Source organism: Adiantum capillus-veneris, chromosome 30 (genome assembly GCF_014529385.1).
Source record: "Adiantum capillus-veneris isolate H3 chromosome 30, ASM1452938v2, whole genome shotgun sequence".
Classification (NCBI taxonomy): Eukaryota; Viridiplantae; Streptophyta; class Polypodiopsida; order Polypodiales; family Pteridaceae; genus Adiantum; species Adiantum capillus-veneris.
The window spans coordinates 22350092-22372273 of record NC_140960.1 but is presented as its reverse complement, the minus strand read 5'-3'; the positions used below and the strand labels follow the sequence as shown (position 1 = coordinate 22372273).

Genomic DNA, 22182 nt, shown 5'->3' with positions numbered 1-22182 from the left:
CTTAGAAAACGTGGGACTAGAAGCTTTTGGACTAGCAGCTTATGTAACTGCTTTTTTAAGGCCATGGGCCTTTAAAAGAATTGCCAAGGCCTCTCTCCCTTAGATTTGCTTTGGAGCACTTGCGAGAGAAGAGGACCCTCAAACATTGTACTTTGCCAAGCACTAATAAATAAAGAAATACCGAAAGGGGCGCCAGTCTTCGGGGCCAATCTCTGTGGAAGCGGAACTTCGCCGTGCCGTGTCATCTCTCAATTGTGATTAAGTTTATTATGTTTTTCCAATCTCTCTCACATGTGTTGTGTCAGATTCTAGACTTAGGGTGCCCAAGTCTGTTACAAGGACAAACACTTCAAACGCGCTTATTTCGGAGTCGTTCGGATGCAGACTACTCACCATCCAAACCGACCTCGAAGATTGTGTGAATGGTTACTGTGGCAGCTTCAGTTTTCTCTCATTGACCCCATGAGGATTGTCTCACGGAATGTGCAAGGGCTAGGTGGACCCCAGTTTTTACATCATACGGGTTCGACTGAGACAGGTACTACAGAGGTGCCTTGTGGATGGTGCGATAGATCTACTTATGCTTCGGGAGCATCACCTTTGCAAGAGCCGTATTCGGTGTTGTGGATAGATCTTGCGTGGTTGCTATGTGACATTTTGGTCAACTGCCTTTGGGCCTGGAGGCATTCAAGGAGGGGTGTGTATGACTATTGCAGACTCCTGGCAGAAGGCCATTGTGGGCAGAGGTATTATTGTGCAAGGCAAGGCCTAGTGGATCACCATGCAGCTTCAGGATAGACTTATGGGCTTCTTGAACATCTATGCACCCAATCATGCGAGTGCAGGGGTGGCTGAGTTTTGGTCACACATTGTGGAGTCAATGGTCATTGTCTCATGCAAAGCAATGGTGCATTGGGGGGAACTTCAACATGCTTGAGGACCCCTTGGAAGGATTTGGGGCACCATGCTACTATACATGGGGCGGGGGACCGAGTTGGCTACTTGGGAGCGCCTATGCATAACTTGGAGGATTTCGGATGTATGGCACCAATCAGGCTTTGTGCGGTCCTCAGGCAGCCTTCCTTTCTCTCGGTCTGCCCACAGGGTAGGAGGGCTGAATCTTTTTAGGATAGATTGTTTTTTACGTTAGTGACCACATCTGTGACATGGGCGTTCAGTATGCATTTTGGAAGGGACTTCCTTTTCAAACCATGGGCGAGTGATTCTTAATTTGTCAGATAGGTAGCGAAGTGGCATTCTCATGTTATGCATTCCAGAGAGGATTTTGTTGAACACAAAGCTCAGAGAGCAAGTCGTGGCACTTTGAACAACGAGTCTGGACACACCGGGCGACCCTGCTTCTAGAGCCGCCATTGGCCTTGTGGAGCTTAGTCGTTTTTTACTCCAGGAGTCTGCAGCCCGCTTGGCTGGAGAGGAAGAGAAGCGGCTTGGGCGGGGCATTGCTTCCTTACAGAGGTTTCAGGAGCGTCACCCATGTAGCCCCTGGATGGAGGAGCAGATGCAACAAGCTCGAGAGTGGCGCCACAAGTTTGTCTTCCACCGTCAGGCATCTCAATGGACTCAAGTGGGAGGCAGAGTTATCGGTGAGTTTGGGTCCTCGACACACCAATGTTTGCCGATTGAGGAGACTGGATGGATCAGTTGCCACAGAGCCCGATGATATGTGTGCAGTTGCTACCGACTTTTACTGTGAGTTACTCTCAACTGAGCCACAGTCAGAGCACAGGGATGCTTGCAAAGAGCAGGTATGGGCGTGAATACCTTGCTTAGTTACTAAGGAGATGTGCCACAGACTTGAGAGCCCACTCCTACCAAAGGAACTTCAGGAGGCTCTCAAGGCACTTCCCCGTGGCAGTTGCCCAAGGGAGGATGGTTCGACTCCTTGCTTCTTCTTGGAGTACTGAGAGGTTCTTAGTCGAGACTTATGTAGTGCATACCAACACATTTTGCACACTGGGGAGATGCCAAATAGTATGAGTGAGGGCTTGATTTACCTTATCCCCAAGGAAGAGAGCTCTTTGGATGAGATTCGGCAGTGGGGACCGATTACCATTCTCAACTTGGCCTACAAAATTCTAGCGAAGGCTCTAAGTTTGAGAATTCAATCGCTCCTTTGAGTGCATCATTCATGAGACACAGACGGGTTTTATCAAGGAGCGTAGTATCCTTGAAAACATCTTCACCTTTTGGGAGTCAACTGCTCTCGCTCGTCTTCGAGGAGAGGATCTTGTGGTGCTCCTTGACTTTGAGAAGGCTTATGACAGAGTTGACTAGGACTTTCTTGACGGCACTATGCGCCGGATGGGCTTTTCAGATGCATGGATTAGTTGGGTGTCAGCTCTTTACAAGCGTGCGCACAGTCAAGTGCTATTGGTAGGGTGACGAGGGGAACAGTTCATGCTCGCACGGTCAATACGACAAGGCTGCCCTCCTGCCTCCTTCCTTTTTCTTCTCTATGTCAGAGGTCTCTTGCCAAGGGAGAAGCCCTGGAAGGAGTTGTTGCTTCATCGGATTCGTGCTTGGGTCCCACACACAAGCAGCCCATGGAGCCCCTCCACCCGCTAGATCTTCACAAAGTTACACAGAGTAGGGTTGAGAAGGAGATGGGAGGAACGTTTTGCTTTGAGCTTGCTTTGGTCTTGGGAGCAGCAGCGGAGAGGCATGGAGCAGCACCAGCCCACGTGCATTGAGGAACGCTTGAGGCAGCCACTAACATGGAACCATCTGGTCAAGGCACAGCGAGGCCACATGGTTGGTAGCCGAACTCATGTCCCTTGCGCCCTGGGTCCTATGGCAGAGGGTCCAGCCCCAACTCTTGGGGACTAGTTGCAGTTTGCAACACTTCTTGAGGAGCTTTGAAGTCTTCATATGCGAGACATGACAGGGGTGAAAAGCATGTGTCAGGATATTGTAAAGGCTATACTAGCAGAGTGGCACACCCCTCTTCAGCTGGTGGCTCCCCACTAGATGGGGGCTTTCACTCGACTGGAGGTCCTCTACAGACACAGGTTTCTCCATGTTCTTTGAGGTTTAGAGAGAGGTTCGCCTTCACAGCGTCACTATTGAGGCACCCGAGGTAGAGTGTTGCTTCCAGCGGATTCGAGTTGTGGGCATTAGTGGGAGGACTCGTGTGTTAGATCCTGACCCATCAGCTCTTGACACAGGACATCGGTGGTTATGGGCTTTGCATAGCCACCCTCTAGTGCGAGTGCAGTGGGACCCGGGGGAGTGGTTTTGGCGGGATCCCTTTACTTTAGCCGATCACCTAGGGACCCCCTTTTCAAGGACATAGCACAGCTAGGACGTCACATTCTAACAACGCGGAGAGAGGCTCACCTTGCTGTAGCGGATCATTGGAAGGAGGCAAGTCTCACATCAGAGTTCTTGGCAGACTTTTGCGAGCGCCTAGCGCTTATGGGACAACAGACAGCCGAGGAGGGTCACCATGTTCCAATGGCTAGTCGACCATCGAGCTATTGTAGTCGGGAGTTGGTTGGTGCATATTGGCCACTCGGTAGCATGTGCCACTTGTGACCGCCAGCTTGAGACACAGCGCTACTACTTGTGGGACTGCCCCATGGCACAACTTGGTCCGCCCTCATGGGCCAGCACACTTTCAACTGCGAGCTAGCACACTTGGGATGTTGCAGCTTGGTCCACCCTCATGGGCCCAGCACTTTCCTTTATGATGGCTTCGGTTAGCAGGATAACTGTGATACAGGAGGGCCGGCCTACACTCCAGCCCGCCACAGAGCTTGCACCTCGGGAGTGGAGCAGAGATAGAGTGTTATTGGGAGCTCATTTGCGGCCTGACACTCTGGTTCATCTGGAGAGCCCGATGCTTCCACATCTTCGAGGTTCGACCCATCCCATCGCTGGAGATTGTACATAACATTTGGCTGGAGTTGATCCATACACTCAGAGGGCAGTTTGAGAGGCTTCAAAGCAGCTCCGACCGCATACAGGAGCGCCGCGAGGCCTTCCTGCGTCTTTGGCGCATAGTAACAAGGAATGGCCGTTTTCAGGTCTCCGTTCCCCGTTCCCATTCCAAGTTCCCGTTCCGAATCCCCGTTCCGTGTTTCAAACGTGAGTACCCGTAACAAGGAATGGCATTTTGTTCCGCGTTCCCGTTCCCGTTCCGTGTTCCCGTTCCGTTTTCCCGTTCCTGGTAACTATGCTTTGGCGTCCAGAGCCCTTCTTCACCATGGTGTAGGGGGCGTCTAAATGCACTACTGCCCACCAGTGTGTTGTTTCCACCTCCCATAACCTGATTTAGCTGTCATTGTAACATATCTTATTTTCTTTGGGAGAGTCTCCCCACATTTTGATGTAGACCTCTCTTGTAGGGGCAGTTTGTTCCTTCCGTTGGGCTATTTTCTTAACGAATGGATGGATCTTTTTCTGGAAAAAAAAGTCTGTCAATGCCAAATGCATGACTATATGCAACCTGCCCAAGTATGGATAGCTTGGTCAATGCAATGTATAGTGAAGAACAAACTCCATGAATGAAGCCTCCGTTCAAGTCTCTGTGCCAGCAAAAGGTACGGAAGAAGGATAGCATGGGACTCTACTCGCTACCTAGTAAAGAGCGCGCCTTCTGTACACCACAAAAGGTGCAACCGTATCGATAAAGAACCTGTGCCATCACCATTGTGCTCAGCTTGTGATAACTGCCAAACTGCTGGAACACTAGCTATGAAGGAACGAGGAACGTGAGGAGGTGGTGGGGCACACAACAGAGGTAGTGTGGATGTAGGGGTGACATATGTAGGGAGGGGTGGATGGGGGTTGGCGGCACATGGTGGTGTTGTTGGAGCATCAATGGGAGAAGGCGGAAGAGGAGGCGGCGCAATTGAGGATGGTAAAGGTGGAAAGTCAAGTCTTCATAGCACAATGTGAGGCAATAGCTTGGGTGGTGGGACTAGATGCCTCTGGAGACGGCACTGGACGCTGTGAAGTGGAGGGTATGTCTTGTAATGGCTGCTTTGGCTGAGTAGCTGAAACTTGAGAGAGCTAGAGACACAATCTACTAAGGTGGTGGAGGTGGCGTCGTAGAAGGCTGCCGCCGCCGAAAAGTATGACAACAACAAGTAGCTCTTTGCCAACCCTTCGCGGCTCCCAAAGGTTGTTGGGGGGGGGGGGGGGGGGGGGGGGGGGGGGGGGCGGGGGGGTTTGTTCTGGCCAACGAGGAGGGTGGGTAGAGCAGTCTCTCACCCTGTGCCCAAAGCATGGCAACTAAGGCACTGATCCAAGCGACCAGTGACCACCAAGCGTTGCAAACGAAACAGCCCTGTAGTGGCCCGTCGGACCTCAAAGTCAAGCTATGTTCGAAAAATGGGTATCATCAAGGGCGTGTACTTGTATCCATGGCGAACCAATCCTCGTAGCCAATGACCACACCCCACCTCATGGCTACGCCAATAAGACAACCTGAAAGATGTACGGGGAGTGATGGAAAGGAAAGAGTGACTAGAAAAGGAGGGATCCTGTCATGTGCGCACTACACTTGCGTCACGTTGACAAGCTTCTGCTACAATCTAGAGTCAGTCTTAGCTCAAGACCTAGCCTGGCACCATAATGTCTCGTACGGTCCCGTACGTTTTGTACACGTATGATGGTGTGCGGTACTAAACGAACTAAAAAATATTAAGATGTACGATGACATTACGTACGTTCAAAATAAAAAATCTTATGTCTAAGGCTTAGGCCCTTGGGTTTAAACTTTACACTTAAAGAAACTTGACGTTATGAAATCTTCAATGGGAGCTTGAGAGGGAGAGACCGAATGGAGAGAAGATGGAGAGGCAAGACTCTAGTCTCTAGAGCTTGTCACTTGAGAGCTAGAACATGGAAGCATTGAGCAGTGAGAGCATTGAGAGCTTGAGAGCACTGAGCATTGAGAGCTTGGAAGTGTTGGAGAACAAGATGGAGAGGCTTTGCTTAAATAAGAAGAGGCTAGAGCATGAGAGAGAGAGAGAGCATGGATGATGACTCTTGATGAGAGAGGGAGAGCGTGGGGGAGAGGGAGAGCATAAGAGAAGTGGAGCCCTAGCACATAGAATCCAATGTTTGAATGTGGCTTAAGTGCTTGAATTGGCGCTCCAAAACGGCCCCAAAAGTTGCCCTCAATGGCCCTTAGTCAACAGTCTGCCAATGACTATAAATAGCCATTAAATTTTTTTTGGGCTGCTCAATATAATCCACTCACAATTGTGAGTTTTGCTTTTAAAAAAAAATAAAAATAGAACGTACAGAACGTACTAAACGAACGGGACGGTACGTGACCCGCAGTACAGAACGAGACGTTCCGTACGTCGTACGAAAACTACCCTGCCTGGCACCCTTGTGAGCCTCTAGCAGGACGTGCATATCCAGGCCGATCATAGTTGCATACCCTCTCTTGCATAGTACAGTCATTCCAGCATATGCACCTTATCGCGTGTGAACGACCTCTAGGATGGCATTTAAGAAAGCGACTTTTAGCATTTTGATAAATCGTGGGATTGAATAGATGCTGCTGGACACAGCATTTATGTGCTATATAAGTGACCTTAAGAGGGCACTTCTCAGCAAGTCAAAAGCATCAAGTACCAAGTACTGGCGTTGTCACGTGCACATCTAACCCTATGTGTACGTGGACAAGTTGTTCCTCTTTCTAGGGCTTAGGAAGCCTAGGAAGTGTTATGGCAACCTTTGTGAGCCTGTGTGCAGGCTGTGCATGTCCAAGCACTTAAGAGTAGCTACATACCCTCTGATTGCACAACCTAGGATCATTAGCATCAGTAGCCAGTACCTAGCATAAGCATTTTCCACCACATGGTTCCAGTTCCAACCTCGCGTGGAAACACCTCTTATAAGTCATTTTATTAAAAGTGACTTTTGGAATTCTTTTTTGTAAGTTTGATGGGAAGCTTGCCCTACCCAACATATAATTCCTATAAATGAAACCCATTGGGCACTCAGTAGAAGCATAAGACAAAAGACAAGCTCAGTGCACAAGTGCAGAGTGCAACTGGACAGCTTGCCCCAACGTCTTCTCACAAGATCAACCAGCGTTTTTGGAGATCCATCCTCGGCGTTTTCAGCCTTCATCAGCGTTTCAGTTTTCAGCCCTTAGCCTCGCAAGAACCCGCTCGAACCCGGTTGCAGATCCTCGCCACTTTTCCCGTCAAGACACAAATCAGCCTAGCGTTTCCAGATTTCAGCCACATCAGCTAGCGTTTTAGCATTTCAACCCTAGCCTAGCGAAGCGGTTGCAGATCCAAGCCGCAACACCACCACAGTAGCAGGTCCATAGCAAAAGTATCTAGCATTTTCAGTTTTCAGCCTTGACGCTGTCGTTGTCGACACCATCGTCGTTGTCGACATCGCCATCGTCGTCGCAAATCCCTATCTTGACGACGACACCTTCGTCACCATCGTCGCAGATCCTAGACTTGACGACGACACCTTTGTCATCATCGTCCCAGTCTCCATCATCATCGTCGACATAGTTGTCATCAGTACCACAACATCTAGCAGCATTGTACCAGACTTTGTGCAATCTAAAGCAAATACCTCTCTAGCAATAGAGAAGGGGGCCCTTGGAAGGGGGTTTGGGACCCCATTTGGTCTCTCTCTCTCTCTCTCTCTCTCTCTCTCTCTCTCTCTCTCTCTCTAGCACTCTTTGCAAACTCACTCACAGTTTGCATTTCACTCTCGTGTTTGTTCATTGTACATTCTCTCATTAAGTCAAGGAAGGCTCTCCCTTCCCGTCAATAAAAGGAACCTTGAGCACTTATTGTTCACTTATCCTGAGCCATATAGCATCATTCACTTCCGCTGCACATTACAGGCGTCGGCTTCTCTGCCATCGCCCAAGCACCTAGCATCGGTACCAGCATTTTCAACACCAACATTCCAACGTTTCCAGTACCATTCAGCCCTCAGCGTTTTCAGTACCATTCAGACAGCCTTTTCTAGCCTCAAAAAACCAACGTTTCCAGCCAGTAACATCGGTGATTCGTGCACCCCAGCACCCCAGCGTTTTGGTCTTTCCGTCAAACTCTGGCGTCTTTGCCTAGTACCTGCATTTTGTAGGCAAGTACCTTCAACATCTAGCACCCCTTGCGTTTTGGCTTGGCTCCTGCCTAGCTCAACGTAGGGATCATCAGGACCTCCGTGTCATTAGCACCCAAGTACCTTTGGTACCCAACATACCTGCAATACCAAGCACCACCAGTACCAAGCACCAAGTATCCGCAATATCCAGCAGTTAACCTCTCAAGTTCGAAGCATCCACCACAGTACCCGTCAATATCTACCGCAGTACCCTTCAGCATCTCAGCGGTACCAAGCATCTGCATCAAGTACCCATTAGCATCTCAGATTTAGGATCATTGTATCAGCATTTGTGCAAGTAATAAAAAGCAAGTACTTGCTCAAGCAGCAGAGCAAGGGGGCCCTTGAGGGTGATTGGGACCTGACATGCCGTGGTGCCTCTCTGCCTCTCTCTCCTTCATTGTGTTCAGTCTAGTTTCTCTTTTCAAGTGAAGTAACCTTGTGTTTGTGCGGAGTACTAGATCCGAGCTATATCCTTTAAACACTTCCGATGCACTTGACAGATCCGTGGATGGCGATAAAACTCCTCGGCGTCGAAGTCGGGTGTCCAGCGCTCTAAAACCAACAACCAAGTCCCAACCACAACAGGAGACTTATTGTAGAGAGACTTGGAACAGCACTCGCTGAAAGCTACACCAAAAAAATGTCAAGGCATAGCATGATGAGCTCTAGAATGCAGCCATTGGAACCGCCAAGTGCAGACTGAAGCCACTCATGAATCATGGCGCATGAGGGGGGAAGTCCTATGATACGCCCAACAACAGTCCCAAATAGTGTCGGGTGGCCGATTCAGTGCTAGCTGGGTTCTCTGCTGTCAAGTCCTACATGCAGGTGAAAGTTGCAGGAGTAGCCGTTGTGGTGCTCGGTGTTGGTGGGGAAGCAGCCACGGAGCAAAAACTGACAAAGGTGATAGATGAGCTGAGTGTGTCAAACCGGTGAACTAAGAGACTCCAAAAGTGCAGCACATTGGACGATGATTGGGTCTCTCTCTCTCTCTCTCTCTCTCTCTCTCTCTCTCTCTCTCTCTCTCTCTCTCTCTCTCTCACTCATAGACCGTGCATTGGAGCTAGGGAGATCTAGACGACCCCGATGGAGAAGAGAAGCTACACAGTTTCGAAGGAGGCTACAACAAAGGATTCGAGCCATACTTTTTCGTCGTCCAGAGTGCAAATGAAGATGGATCTCTATGCAGATAGATCTCTACTTCCCTCCCAAATTGTCTACACATTGTATAGCTCAGTTCACACGTTTCACGCCTCTCGCCTTTCACACCTATCCGCTTAGTTTAGGATTCCGCAGTATTTATATCTTGTTATCCCTAGTCTAGTTTAATTTATTTTGTTAATCTGACTTGATATCAGATACACCGCATTGTAACTTCCTGGTCTCATAGGTCACTTTGACCTTTTGAAGACGTTAATATAGCATTTCATTTCATTTCATCTCTCTCTCTCTCTCTCTCTGTGGATCTCGCTAGAGACAGATATGCTCGATTAGCACTAGTCTTCGCGACAGCTGGCATTGCAGAGAGATAGATCCTGTTGGTATGCAAAGATGGCATCTTGGTTTCAGTTACATGGCTTTAGTATGGATCGGCTACCCCCATTTTAGTACTCTTTGGATGCACCCTCCATCTCCCTCACTAGGGCAAAGATTACGAGGCTCATCAGACAGGACTTGATTCAATTGGATACGAAGAGGACATAGACACAGCCTACACATGAGTTGGGTACGAAGATGGCTTTCTATAGAGAGCATCTTCTCCAGCTTACGGAGGATGGTTTTGTGATCAGACCAGGATACATGGATACTCAACTATCCCATGGGATACGATGTGCTATTGGTCAGATACGCACATCCTCACATCAGCTAGAGATCGAGATAGGCAGATTTAGAGGAGTACCCACTAAGCCCAGGATTTGTCAAGTTGTGCCAGATAGAGCCCGGGACAGAGCTACATTACATATGTCACTGCCCAATATGCTATGAGATACGAGGCCGCTTTCAGTGTCTATTTGGAGAGGGTTTTGGACCACTTTCTAGAGTCATGAGATACCAGGATCAGAGATGCCTCGGATTATACTTACTGGAGATTCGCAAACACAGAGAGGACCTCTTGAAGCGGGGCACAATGAGAGAGATCCAGCGACAACAGCAGATTACAAATTTCTTTCAGTCACAGACAGAGGAATTCGAGCAGCCCCCACAGCAAAGAAGCACCAAAGGCTTGATCGGGCGATAGAGTTGGGGAGGTCCCTCGCCCACGGATGAGGGAGCCCTCTCGACATCGACGTAGATTGCGACAGAGGATTCATACCATACTGGCGCGACATAGGAGCGGTCCTTTTGGATACTGATGCATATGTATATGATGCCTCTACTCTCAGAGAACTCCATTGTATCAGCTCACCCCCCCTTTGTATCTTCTTTGTATCAGCTTTCACCCCACCCCAACCCAATATTTTCTTTTCAGTTCTTTGTACTTTTTGTACCCAGACCTGGTATTAATTTCACCACATGTAACCTTTTGTTCTCATAGATCATTTTGACCGCCTTTTGAAGACGTTAATATTACATTTTATTTCTCTCTCTCTCTCTCTCTCTCTCTCTCTCTCTCTCTCTCTAACCGGCCCGTAGGGCAATAGATGTAGGCTTTCATCCGAAACTTTACTTTAGACTTTAGGACACACAAACTTTGCAAATAACGAGAATTGACACTTCAAACACACACGACTTAGTAGCTACAACGATACCAAGCAAACGTCGACACCTGTTGGCCCCAAAGACTGGCGCCTCTTTTGGTATTTCTTTATTGTATTCAAAGAGGGAATAAAACCTGTGATTTCCTACAAGCTGCCCTGCACAATTCAGGCTGATAATGACGTGTTTTGGCTCAAGGTTGCATCCGTACATACGTACGGATTGTATGCGTACCGTACAACCTTACCGTACGGTTCAGTACGTACAGATAGGTTCCGTACAGGTGTTTTTTTTTAATTAAAAAAATTCAGCCCTATTTCAAGCGTTTGGGTCTATTTTCGCAAAATGCCTTCTGCGGCTGATTCTTGAGAGCTATTGGTTAGAATTTGCAGGTACTGTGCACTGTGCAGTTGACCAGTGCGTGCTCCTCTCTTGCAGGTGCCAAATAAGATGCCTCGCAAACCCAACCCAGTGTGGGACACGCACACCCACGTGATCAAAATAGTTACTATGCCGTGTCAGCAAGGGTCGAGTACTCGTCAATGGCAGTGCAAGTACTATGGGCAAAGCAAGATAAGTACTATTATTCGTGTTCTCAAGCATCTTACAGGGATAGGTACTATTAATCATTGCGATGGTTGTGAGAAGATCCCACCTCAAATCAAGGAAAACCTAATTCGAGAGCATTTCTCCTCAACATCGAGTGCACCTTCGAGGGGGTCTTCGATTTCACAGGATGCCTTGCAAGATGCATTACTTGGGGACCTTGGTGACATTCCAAGAGATGGAGGGATGGGTTCTGGCTCTCAGACTACTATGCCCTCCAGTGTCGGCACTAGTAGGAAAAGAGCTCGTGTAGCAAGGCATGATGAGGAGATTGGGGATGACTGGTCTACAGCTCCCACCAATGCACTGAGGCAGACCATGTTGCCTTCACACGTAAACTCTCAGTCTTGGGTGAAAGAGAGACAAAAGATAGCAGAGATGGAGATTGCTCGCACTCTTGTAGAGTGCAATATTGCATTTAATGTGCTTCGAATAGATCAATGGAAGAGGATGGTCAGAGCCATTTCTCAGGTTGGCCCCAAGGAGTCGTGGACTGGCTTGGATTACAACAAGATGCGTACAAGTATGCTAGATGAGCAGAAAGCAATCATCGACAGAGCAATCACTCCAATAAAAGCTGGGTGGCAGACTTTTGGGTGTTCTATCATTTCTGATGGATGGAGTGATGCACGTAGACGCCACATCATCAACATTCTAGTCTCATCTTGCCTTGGTATGTACTTTCTCAGAGCCGTGGATGCCAGAAAGGCAGGTGAGAAGATCACTACAGAGTTCATCTACAAACATATTCATCAAGCCATTCTTGAGGTGGGAAAGGAGAATGTGGTGCAAGTAAAGTCAATCTCCCCATCTGGCATCTCTTCTCCTTGTGTTTTTTGTTCTATCTCAGCTATTTCAAGAGGACCACCTCTTCAGACTTGTATGTACACATTAATTACAATGTACATTGTTTGGCTACTTGCAGGTTGTTACCAATAATGCTAGCAATTGCAAGGCCATGGGTGAGATGGTAGAGAGGGATTTCCCTCGCATTGTGTGGACTCCATGAGCCGCCCATTGCCTAGACTTACTCATGGAGGACATAGGAAAATTGCCGTGGGTTCAGCCTATTGTGTCTGAGGCAACGAGGATTACCACTTTTTTCCACAAGAAGCACCAAGCTCTAGAAATCTTCACGAGCCACAGTACATTGGATATGGTGCGGCCCTCGAAGACCAGGTTTGCATACATGTACCTTGTTCTTCAGAGACTGTACAGGTTGAGGAACCCACTTTTGCAAACTGTTGTCGATCCAAAGTGGCGTCTAATGCGCCACGCAGGACAGGAGCCTACCAAGGCCATTTAGAGGAAGGTTCTAGATGAAGCCTTCTGGACAGAGGTGCATAGCTTTGCCGTGGCTCTTCAACCACTCTTTGTTCTCTTACGTGTGACAGATATGGAGGGATCTACCCTTGGTCTAGTATTTCACCTTTTCATGCAGATGAGAGGACACGTTGAGACGTGCAGGACACTACCTCTAGAACGGTAAGAATCATTAGGTTGCTTACCTTGCTTTTTCTTTTATAGAGAATAGGCAATCTACCAATCTCAAATTCAATGATTGTTCTTTTTGAACTTGCAGACGAAAGGACATTCTGGCTATTGTAGATAGTCGATGGCAGTATATGCGTCATCCCATTCATGGGATGGAGGCTATACTCCATCCCTTCTACAAGAAGCCCAAGCTTTTTGGAAACATGGCCTTGCTGACCCTTCGTTCGGAGTACCTCAATCTCCTGTTCAGCGAGGATGAGCAGCTGATCTTAGATGGTGAGATGTCAAGCTTCATGAACAACTTGGGTCCTACTTTCATGAGGAGTGTTGCAGTGAGACCCGAGGCTACCAAGCTTCCCCTCAGTTGGTGGCAGAACTATGGAAGACAAGGTCTTCACAGCTTTGCAAGCTAGCTCTACGTATTCTCTCAGGTACTCAAGTTGTAACATGTTTAGCTAACCAATGGTTAGCTAATCTCAGCTTTGCGTTTTCATTGTTCGGTTAGAGTCGTGGACTCCAGTTTTTGGCATTTGTAATGGTGTACTGTTGATTTGCTAGTCTTTATTTGAAGTATTGGTAAAGTACTTTCAGTTTTAGGCTTTGTGAAAAAAAGGAAGAACTTTTACGTACCTACAAACTCAATCTATTCTGTACTACATACCTTACGTACCGAATTTGTACCGAACACTACGTACCTAACTACCTTGTGAATCTGCCCGATTTCGGTAGCATAACTGTACTAGGACACTTCACAGACAGTATTCCCATGCAAAAAGTGACTTTCCCGATGCATACGGACACTTTGCAAAACTTGGTGAGAATCTGCAACACGCTGAATTCTCTGTTTTCTGCCCTGAAAATGCGTCAGATCACTCACACAGCGGTCCCCTCGCGTCCCCGGACGTCCTAGGGGTATTAGGGACCGTTTAGGGTCAAAACCCTAAACTTGCAAAAATACACGGCAAGTTGTATTTCCTTATTTTGGGCTCCGTTTCGCGAGCTGGTCGCATCCGTAGTAAGTCCTCTAGCTCCCGCACCTGTAGGGCTACTTGCCCTTTGAATCAGACGAGATTTCTTGCGTGAAATCTCTCCAAATTCACCTATAACTGCGGGGGATTAGCAACTGGCAAATCCAATACATGTGCAAGAGGCTCTTGCCTCGATAATCGTGCATGAACCCACACAACCGTACATAGGTCAAATGAAAAGCCCTCTTGTGGGGCATCACATAACTGCACGGATGGGAGAGAGAGCAGTGAATGCAGTGCAAGGCTTCAGTTCTTGCACTTCACTGTACATAGAGGGTAGGCAAGCACACAATAGCTTTGGTACCTGCAACAATCCACCATACGGCTGAAAATACAGCCCTACGTTTAATTTCAACGCCTCTCTCTCTCTCTCAAGCTGGTAAGTGCCCAAAAATGTACCAAATGGCACTCATACATGGTTTTCCCGTTTTGCACCTTCCGGTCTAAAAATATATCAACCGCTTGCTCAATTGACTTAGTGGCAGAGTAATAAAATGTTCCTCTTGTCATTCCAAAGCTAATGACGTGAACAAATTTCATGGCCCAAAATAGCAGTTCCCTAAATTTTAGGAGATGCTTCCATGGCACTTCCATTGGTCATCTGACCATCTATCACCACTGGGACCATGTCCAAAAATGCAATGTAGCCCAATTATCGGGTAATCATCTCTTCAAACTTTGAGTAGAGCCTAGACATACTTTTACTGCTCAGATTCTAGTGTCGGTTGGCCCGACCAATTCGTGGTGACAAGGCCTTCCCGTTTTACATTGGCCATACAGTGTCTGCCCATTTGCAACTTCAAAAAGAGGGTCCCAAAATTTAAAGAAAGATCAAGGGAAAGAAACCAAGAACTAGGTTAGCAATTGCCACGTTCTCGTTGACGTACACCCCTCTTGAAATCGCAAACGTCCTCATCGCATGTACTCGCAAGAAAGGTCATAACACATAGATACAAATGGCTTAATGAGACCTTCATAATCTTGTATTTTCATCTATGATAGAAGTGAGCATAATACCTTTAACACTTGAGTAATTAAATGTTCCTCTTGTCATTTCGGAGCTAATGACGTGAATAGATTCATGGCCCAAAATAGCAGTTCCCTAAATTTTAGGAGATGCTTCCATGGCACTTCCACTGGTCATTTGACCATCTATCACCACTAGGACCACATCCAAAAATGCAATGTAGCCCAGTTATCAGGTGATCTTCTCTTCAAAATTTGAGTAGAGCCTAGACATACTTTTACTCCTCGGATTCCAATGTCGGTTGGCCCGACCAATTTGACAAGGCCTTCCCATCTGCGGGTGAAACTCTCGACCGTCGGCCGTTTCACATTGGCCATACAGTGTCCGGCCATTTTCAACTTCAAAAAGAGGGTCCCAAAAATTAAACAAAAATCAAGGGAAAGAAACCAACAACTAAGGTTAGCAGTTGCCACGTCCTCGTGACTGACTCTCTCTCTCTCTCTCTCTCTCTCATATGAAGAGGCGTCACATTGCTTCTCTACAAAGGTCTCTCTCTCGTGTGTTTGAGTCCTGTACGAGTGTGCGCTACGTAGGGAACCCACAATCCGTGTAATTCTCCAACGCTTCAAGGCTACACACACATAATTTTTGTTGAGCCATAGAATAAGGCGTATTTTAACACAGGCAGGGGGGCAGCTTAAGCAGAGGGGAAGCTTTAGTAGAGGGGCAACTTAAGCAAAGGGAAGCTTCTCTCTGTGTGACACACCCACGGCCCATCATTTTATTAACAAAGCTTTCTGCATTAGTTTGGTTTGGGAGGCTGCTTGTGTGCATGTAATGAGACGTACTTGCTTGCATAGGCGTAGAGTTTGATTGGCGCATATCACAGCCAGTAGCCCTTCACGTGCGTGTCACAGGCCGTAAGGACATTGGAAATGTGGAAGAAGAAGTGAAAGAACTCTTTAAACGCACGTCATTTCTGAAGCCACACACACACGTGAACTCATTTCACGTTTCCCTACTGTGGAAACTAGGAGTTGAAGAAGAAACCAACTCTTAAACAAATTGGGATATTTTTGGGCCATGACCTCACTTTAGCGCAAATTCCACACATGCAGGAGTTGATGCCAGTTGTGAGGGAGAAGGGAAAATTGCTTTCTATAGAGGGGGGAGAGTGGTGATCTTGGAAAGACGCACTATATGACGGTGCAAGACCAATGGGACCAGCCGTAAAATGGCAGTATGGAGCTGTAATGGATCAATGAAGCTAGATGTTGGTGCATTTGAGGATAGCTTCAAGGGTAGAGACATTATTTTCTACTCTGAGACACATCAAACTCCCAATGTCGCACTTCCTAGAGTGACAAGAGACCACTTGTAGACGGGAGGTGAGATCGGAGCATAGAGCACATGGGTCAAGAGGTGTGGCAATTTTATTCAAGGAAGAGTTGCACCCTCTCATTCGTATTGATCGGAGAGATGAGCATGTTAGATATATGTGGGTCAGGGTCAGAGCAAAGAATACATGATTTTAGATGAGGACATATGGGAATTCTCTAGGGATGGAGATGTCATCCTCCTAAAGGACTTCAAACATGGCACTCTCAAACAGCCTTCTATGATACCTCAAAGAAGATGTTAAGAGAGTTGGATGTCAGTGATCTGGGATTGGCCATGTGCTCATAGGATGTGGTGCATAATGAGTATGCAAGATATTTGACAAACATGGGGACTACACATGGACTGGCCATCCTGAATGGCCTATAAAGATTTCCAACAGCGAATGGGTTCACTTGTTTTCCTCACAAACATGGGGCTAGCACGGTAGGCTATGTTATGGCTCAACCCATTTTTATACCATTACAAGATTTTACAATCCGCCCCAAGCTTGTGTTGCAATAGATTACGCCCTCCTCACATCTACAGTTCATTCCAGTTTAGTAAAGCTCCATTGGCCCAGGCATCTACACATACTCAATACACTTTTACATCGAAGACTGACTCTATCTACATGTATAGTATTTACAGACGCTTGGCCACAGAGGAGCTGGGATGCCCATTAGGGGAGCTTACCCAGATATCGATAGAGGAGCTTACATGATGCCCCAGTAGAGGCATACCCACACACCCAACCCGATCACACACGACGTATGCCCCAGAACAGTGGGTATGATGAGTGTAGAGAGACGAAAGCCACACTTCAGAGAGAGGTGCTTCTGGGAGCCATTACTCATAGACAATCATTGATAGCCTTTCGGCGCCTAGTGCAATGGAAGAAGAGGACTTATCTTGCTCGGTTAGAGGAGGAGTTGTACCAACTATTTTTGAGCCAAGACTCAAGCGAGGCATGAAGATCCTTTCATGAGCATCCCCCCCCCCCACCAGCTATCACATCAACCGAGATTTGGGGCACATGCAGCATCTCTTTACACACTTCCAGGGCAGCAAGAGAGCATATGATCATGATGGATTGATGGCAGAGCACTTTAAACATGCTAGAGATATGCTTGCTGAGTCTTTACACACTTCCAGGGCAGCAAGAGAGCATATGATCATGATGGATTGATGGCAGAGCACTTTAAACATGCTAGAGATATGCTTGCAGAGCTTCTTGCAGTAATGTTCAACTGAGCCATATGTGAGGGTTTTTCGGATACTTGGAGTATGTCTACTAGTGTGCCTATCTTCAAGGCAGGAGACCCCATGATACTGGTAATTACCTTACTATCATGATTAGGCACACACTAGCTAGGTTGTATGCATCCATTCTTGAGTAGCAATTGAGTAGATGGGCAGAGAGAGCAAGCATTCGCGCATCAGGCCAGGCATGTTTCTGGAGGGATTTTTCTACTCTTGATCATATATTGACACTCAGAGCTATTATTGAGGAAAGCAGATCACAACGTAGGAGGATTTATTGTACCTTTTGTGGATTTTCGCAAAGCACTTGATACGGTTCCTAGAGCTCGACTTCTGCAAAGACTACAGGAGACGGGACTACCCACAGATCTGATCTGGGGAGTCGTGGTTTTACATAAACAGTCGTGGGCCAGCTTCGTACTCCTGAGGGGTTATCTGAGGATATTCACTCCACTGTTGGAGTGAAACAGGGATGCGCCCTCTTCCCTACATTGTTTGGTTTGTATGTAAATGAGGTTTCAGGTTACATTGAGAGGGGAGGCGACAGAGGAGCACAGCTAGCAGGGACAAAGATCTCATTACTAGTGTATGCAGATGATATTGTGTTGATCTCAGTTTCGCTAGAGGGGATGCAACGACACTTGGACGCATTGCACACTTTTGCTAGTGATATCGGCTTGTCGGTGAATCTTGGCAAGACCAAAGTTACGGTGTCCAACACCACAGCACAGTGGGTCAGGCGATCTGCACCGACCTTCACATATGGTCAGCAACGGTTGAGTATAGAAACGCATACACTTACCTCGCAGTGGTCTTTAGTGGTTCAAAGTTCTCTTTGAGGAGAGCAACAGAGACGAGACTGACGAGAGCATATGCAGCTTTGGGGAGAATGTGTTCGCAAATTCAGTTTCAGGAACCTCGAACAAAGCTCTGGCTATTTTGACACATTGGTTACTTTAGCTATGCTTTATGGGGTGCAGATATGGGGACCATCAATACATCATCATAGCCGAGTTGGCAGTACTGATGGATGGAGATGTATGAAGAGGCCTCTGGTCTCTATGATTTCCCGGATGATTAGAGCCAAGGCCTCTATCCTGCACGAGATTATTCGTGTAGAGCTTGTGGCTCCCCCGCTAATCATACAAGCACTTACCAGATTCGTTATACACAGTATATGGGATCTCCCCAGAGATAGATATATTCCCCTAGCTTTGGAGTCTTCTTGACAGCTTGCCTCACAAGGAGACATCTTGTTGGTACGCACAGATGACATCATGGTTTCAGCTACATGGATTTAGTATGGACAGACTATCCCCTTTCCAATGTTCACTGGATGCACCCTCTTTGTCCCTCACACGGACCGAGATTACTCGCCTCATCAGATAGGATATAATTGAGGAAGACAACAGGAGGACATGGAGAGAGCCGACAAGAGAGCTTGGCACAAAGATGGCTTTCTACAAAGAGCTTCGTCTCCATGGAGCTCACAGAGGATGGATATGTGATTAGACCTACCTATATGGACACTCATTTTTCCCATGGGATACAATGTGCTATTGGTCAGATGCGCACATCATCGCATCAGCTAGAGATTAAGACTGGCAGATTTAGGAGAGTACCAGCAGAGGCCAGGATTTGCCAATTGTGTCATATAGAGCCAGAGATAGAGTTACATTACATGTCATTGTTCAGTATACTATGAGATACGAGGCCACTTTCATTGTCTATTCAGAGAGGGCTTTGGACCACTGGCTCGAGTCATGAGATATCAAGATCAGAGATGCCTCGGGTTGTTTTTGCTAGAGCTGCGCAGACACAAGGAGAGTTGCTTGAGGAGATTAGACGGTGGGAGACATTCACAGAGGGAGATCACTGACTTCTTTAGAGCAGAGACTCGACAATCAGATGAGAAAGCTTCATAGCAAACTTCAAAGTCCACCTATACCAGAGGTATATTGACTGACACAACCATTGAACTTGGGAGAGCTAGACGTGGCACGCCCACGTCTACCAGAGCCACCATGACATGGACAGAGGCTCCATCAGAGGATCAAGACTACTCTAGCACGACATGGGAGACGCCCAATACGATTATTTATAGAGGCGGACATTGACGATGCTCTTCAACAACCGATGCAGTACGTACTCGGACAGCACCCTATGCCGGACATCCTTAGACACTGATGTTCGTTTTAGCTTTTATTTTACTTCATTTTATTTTGTACCTAGATATTGTATTAGATCCACCAGGATTGTATCAGTTTGGTCTCATAGGTCATTTTGGCCATTTGAAGACGTTTAATATAACATTTCATTTCATTTCATCTCTCTCTCTCTCTCTCTCTCTCTCTCTCTCTCTCTCTCGCATAGCCTTTCTACAACAAGCACAACTCCTCCAGGGCACCAAAGTTGAGATAAGTGAAGCCTTGACTCCCGCTCAACTTAAAGTCAAGAAGCAAGAACTTCAAAAGGTACGAGAAGCATGAGCAGTAGGTAAAGTGGGCTATCTAACGCAGCAATAAGACCATCGTCGAGGAATTTCGGGTCCCAAGAACTCCCCAGCCACCCTCCCCTACCCCTACAATAAGACCATCGTCGAGGAATTTCGGGTCCCAAGAACTCCCAAGCCACCCTCCCCTACCCCCATTCCCTAAGTGACATGTGTCACAATTTTGAATCTACATTTAGATATGTCCCCCATGTACCCTCTTATTAAGAGGCATCACGATGTATGTTTTCTTGATCCCATAGGTCATATTTGACCTCCGAGGACAAGAATGAAAACTCTCTCTCTCTCTCTCTCTCTCTCTCTCTCTCTCTCTCTCTCTTCCCTTGATTTTAGCTACCAAGGTCAAGCCTCTAAACAGTTGACCAAAACAATTTTATCTTTGTGCTTTTAATGACTAGTTTCTCCAGCAAGCACGCACTAAGGCTCTTCAACATATAGAAGATTGTTAGAGAAACATACTGTACCTGATATCTGAAACTGAAAAGTATGTCTGCAACGCAAATGTGAATGAAAAGGGCTTGATCTTATCTATATTTCTGACTCTTGTAGTCAATGTGAGGTTAGCCACTCCCAAAGCAATTCGAAGTCTTAGCTCAAAACTGCACAAATAGTCGTCATAAAAGACATGCGTATGGGAACAGATGCTCAAGCTAGTTATTGCTCTTACTTGTGAGGCCAAATTTTCATGTCATCTTCGGTTGGCTTCAATATAAGGTCAGCGAAAGTCTTGATGCCATTTATGGGTGGGGGTGGTGGATCAAGATCGATGCTCCAAACCCGGCATCTCGCTAAACCATGTTGTTCCAAAGAGCCAAAATTGCTGGCCTGCATAAGAAGGCCACCAGCAAACATTGCCTGCATTAGTATCAAAATCTAAAAGACAAAATTCACAAGCATGAGGCATTTTCAATCCTAAGAACCTGTGGAAAACAGATTGGAATTCCTCCTCTGATTGCTTTAGATGGCTTATAGGTTGCCTGAAATAATATAGCTTGGTTAGCAATTTAGTATTAGAAAAGAGCCTTACATCGAAATCCCTGCTTTTGTCACTCACTTTATTGCTCAAGAAAAGTAGCTCATCCCCGCGTGAGTTCTTCCATGAAGTTACTTGTCCACCATAAAGGTTTATCTGCATTCTCTCAAGAAGATATTAACCAGTCTGATTTTACTTCTACAATAAGTAGCCCACATGACAAAGCAAACAGTCACAAAAATAGAGGATGAGAAGATTTTAGACATTTATGATTATATGAGAATGCTTTATGGACTCTACTTGTGAGGATGAGTTCAAAGGCCTGAATGGCCAGTGTGAACATCTAAGAAACTTCATGCCCTGGACAGGATAGCAGAATGTATGGAAAGAGACAGTCCATTGTATTTGTGAACAAATCAGAAAAAATTACTCAAGAAAAAAGCATTGTTATGTCCTGCGAATTTCTGAATTACATTCAAGTGACTTCCTAAGACAAGAACGCACTCCCGAAAGCGTTGAATCCCCCTCCTCCCCCCCCTCCCATATCTAGACAAAAGGAAGACAACATTGATTGTCAATATACATTTGAACAAAATTCGTTCTGTAGAAAGCCACCAGCATCATTGCCCCTCCTGCAAATGCGGTGCCTTCACATAGTTGACCAGCTCAAACCCTGTTCATACATGAGTTAGAACATCAATTGAATACAAGAAAACGCACCTCCATTGATGCCACATTAGAAAACGAAAAGAAAGGATTTTTTTGCAAAAAATCCAAAACTCCTTCATGGCTGGCTGAAAATCCTTCAGAGTCAATGTACACTTTAACAAAATTCATTACGTGAAAAACTGTCCTCAAGACGCCGTGCATTCACCTAGTTCACCAATGGACTGTCTAAAGACTAGACCTAGATTGATTATGTACATGCCATGTTCACAGATGAGCTATACACCAATTGTATACAGCAGACCATCGCCACGCATTTAAAACATCCAAAGAAAGGAAGGGATTTTTTTGTGAAAAAATCCAAAGCTATTTCCTGGCTAGACAAATAACGTTTTTGGCTCCTTTCCCTCCTTTCAAAACTAATTCCTGGCACGCGCCACTACATTTTGCACCTGCTTTTCTTTTTGGATCAACA

At 46.7% G+C, this 22182-nt stretch overlaps 1 protein-coding gene across 1 annotated transcript in view; it reads right to left on the bottom strand.

Annotated features, from left to right (window-relative positions):
- LOC147417653 (putative glucose-6-phosphate 1-epimerase) overlaps positions 1-22182 on the bottom strand; it is an 80254-nt gene that overhangs the window by 8882 nt on the left and 49190 nt on the right. The window contains exons 4-7 of the mRNA XM_086507608.1: positions 21123-21197; positions 20989-21045; positions 20736-20893; positions 20533-20667 (exon numbers count right to left, since the gene is read on the bottom strand). Coding sequence (XP_086363734.1) covers positions 20533-20667; positions 20736-20893; positions 20989-21045; positions 21123-21197 — 425 coding nt within the window. The remainder of the gene's footprint in view (positions 1-20532; positions 20668-20735; positions 20894-20988; positions 21046-21122; positions 21198-22182) is intronic.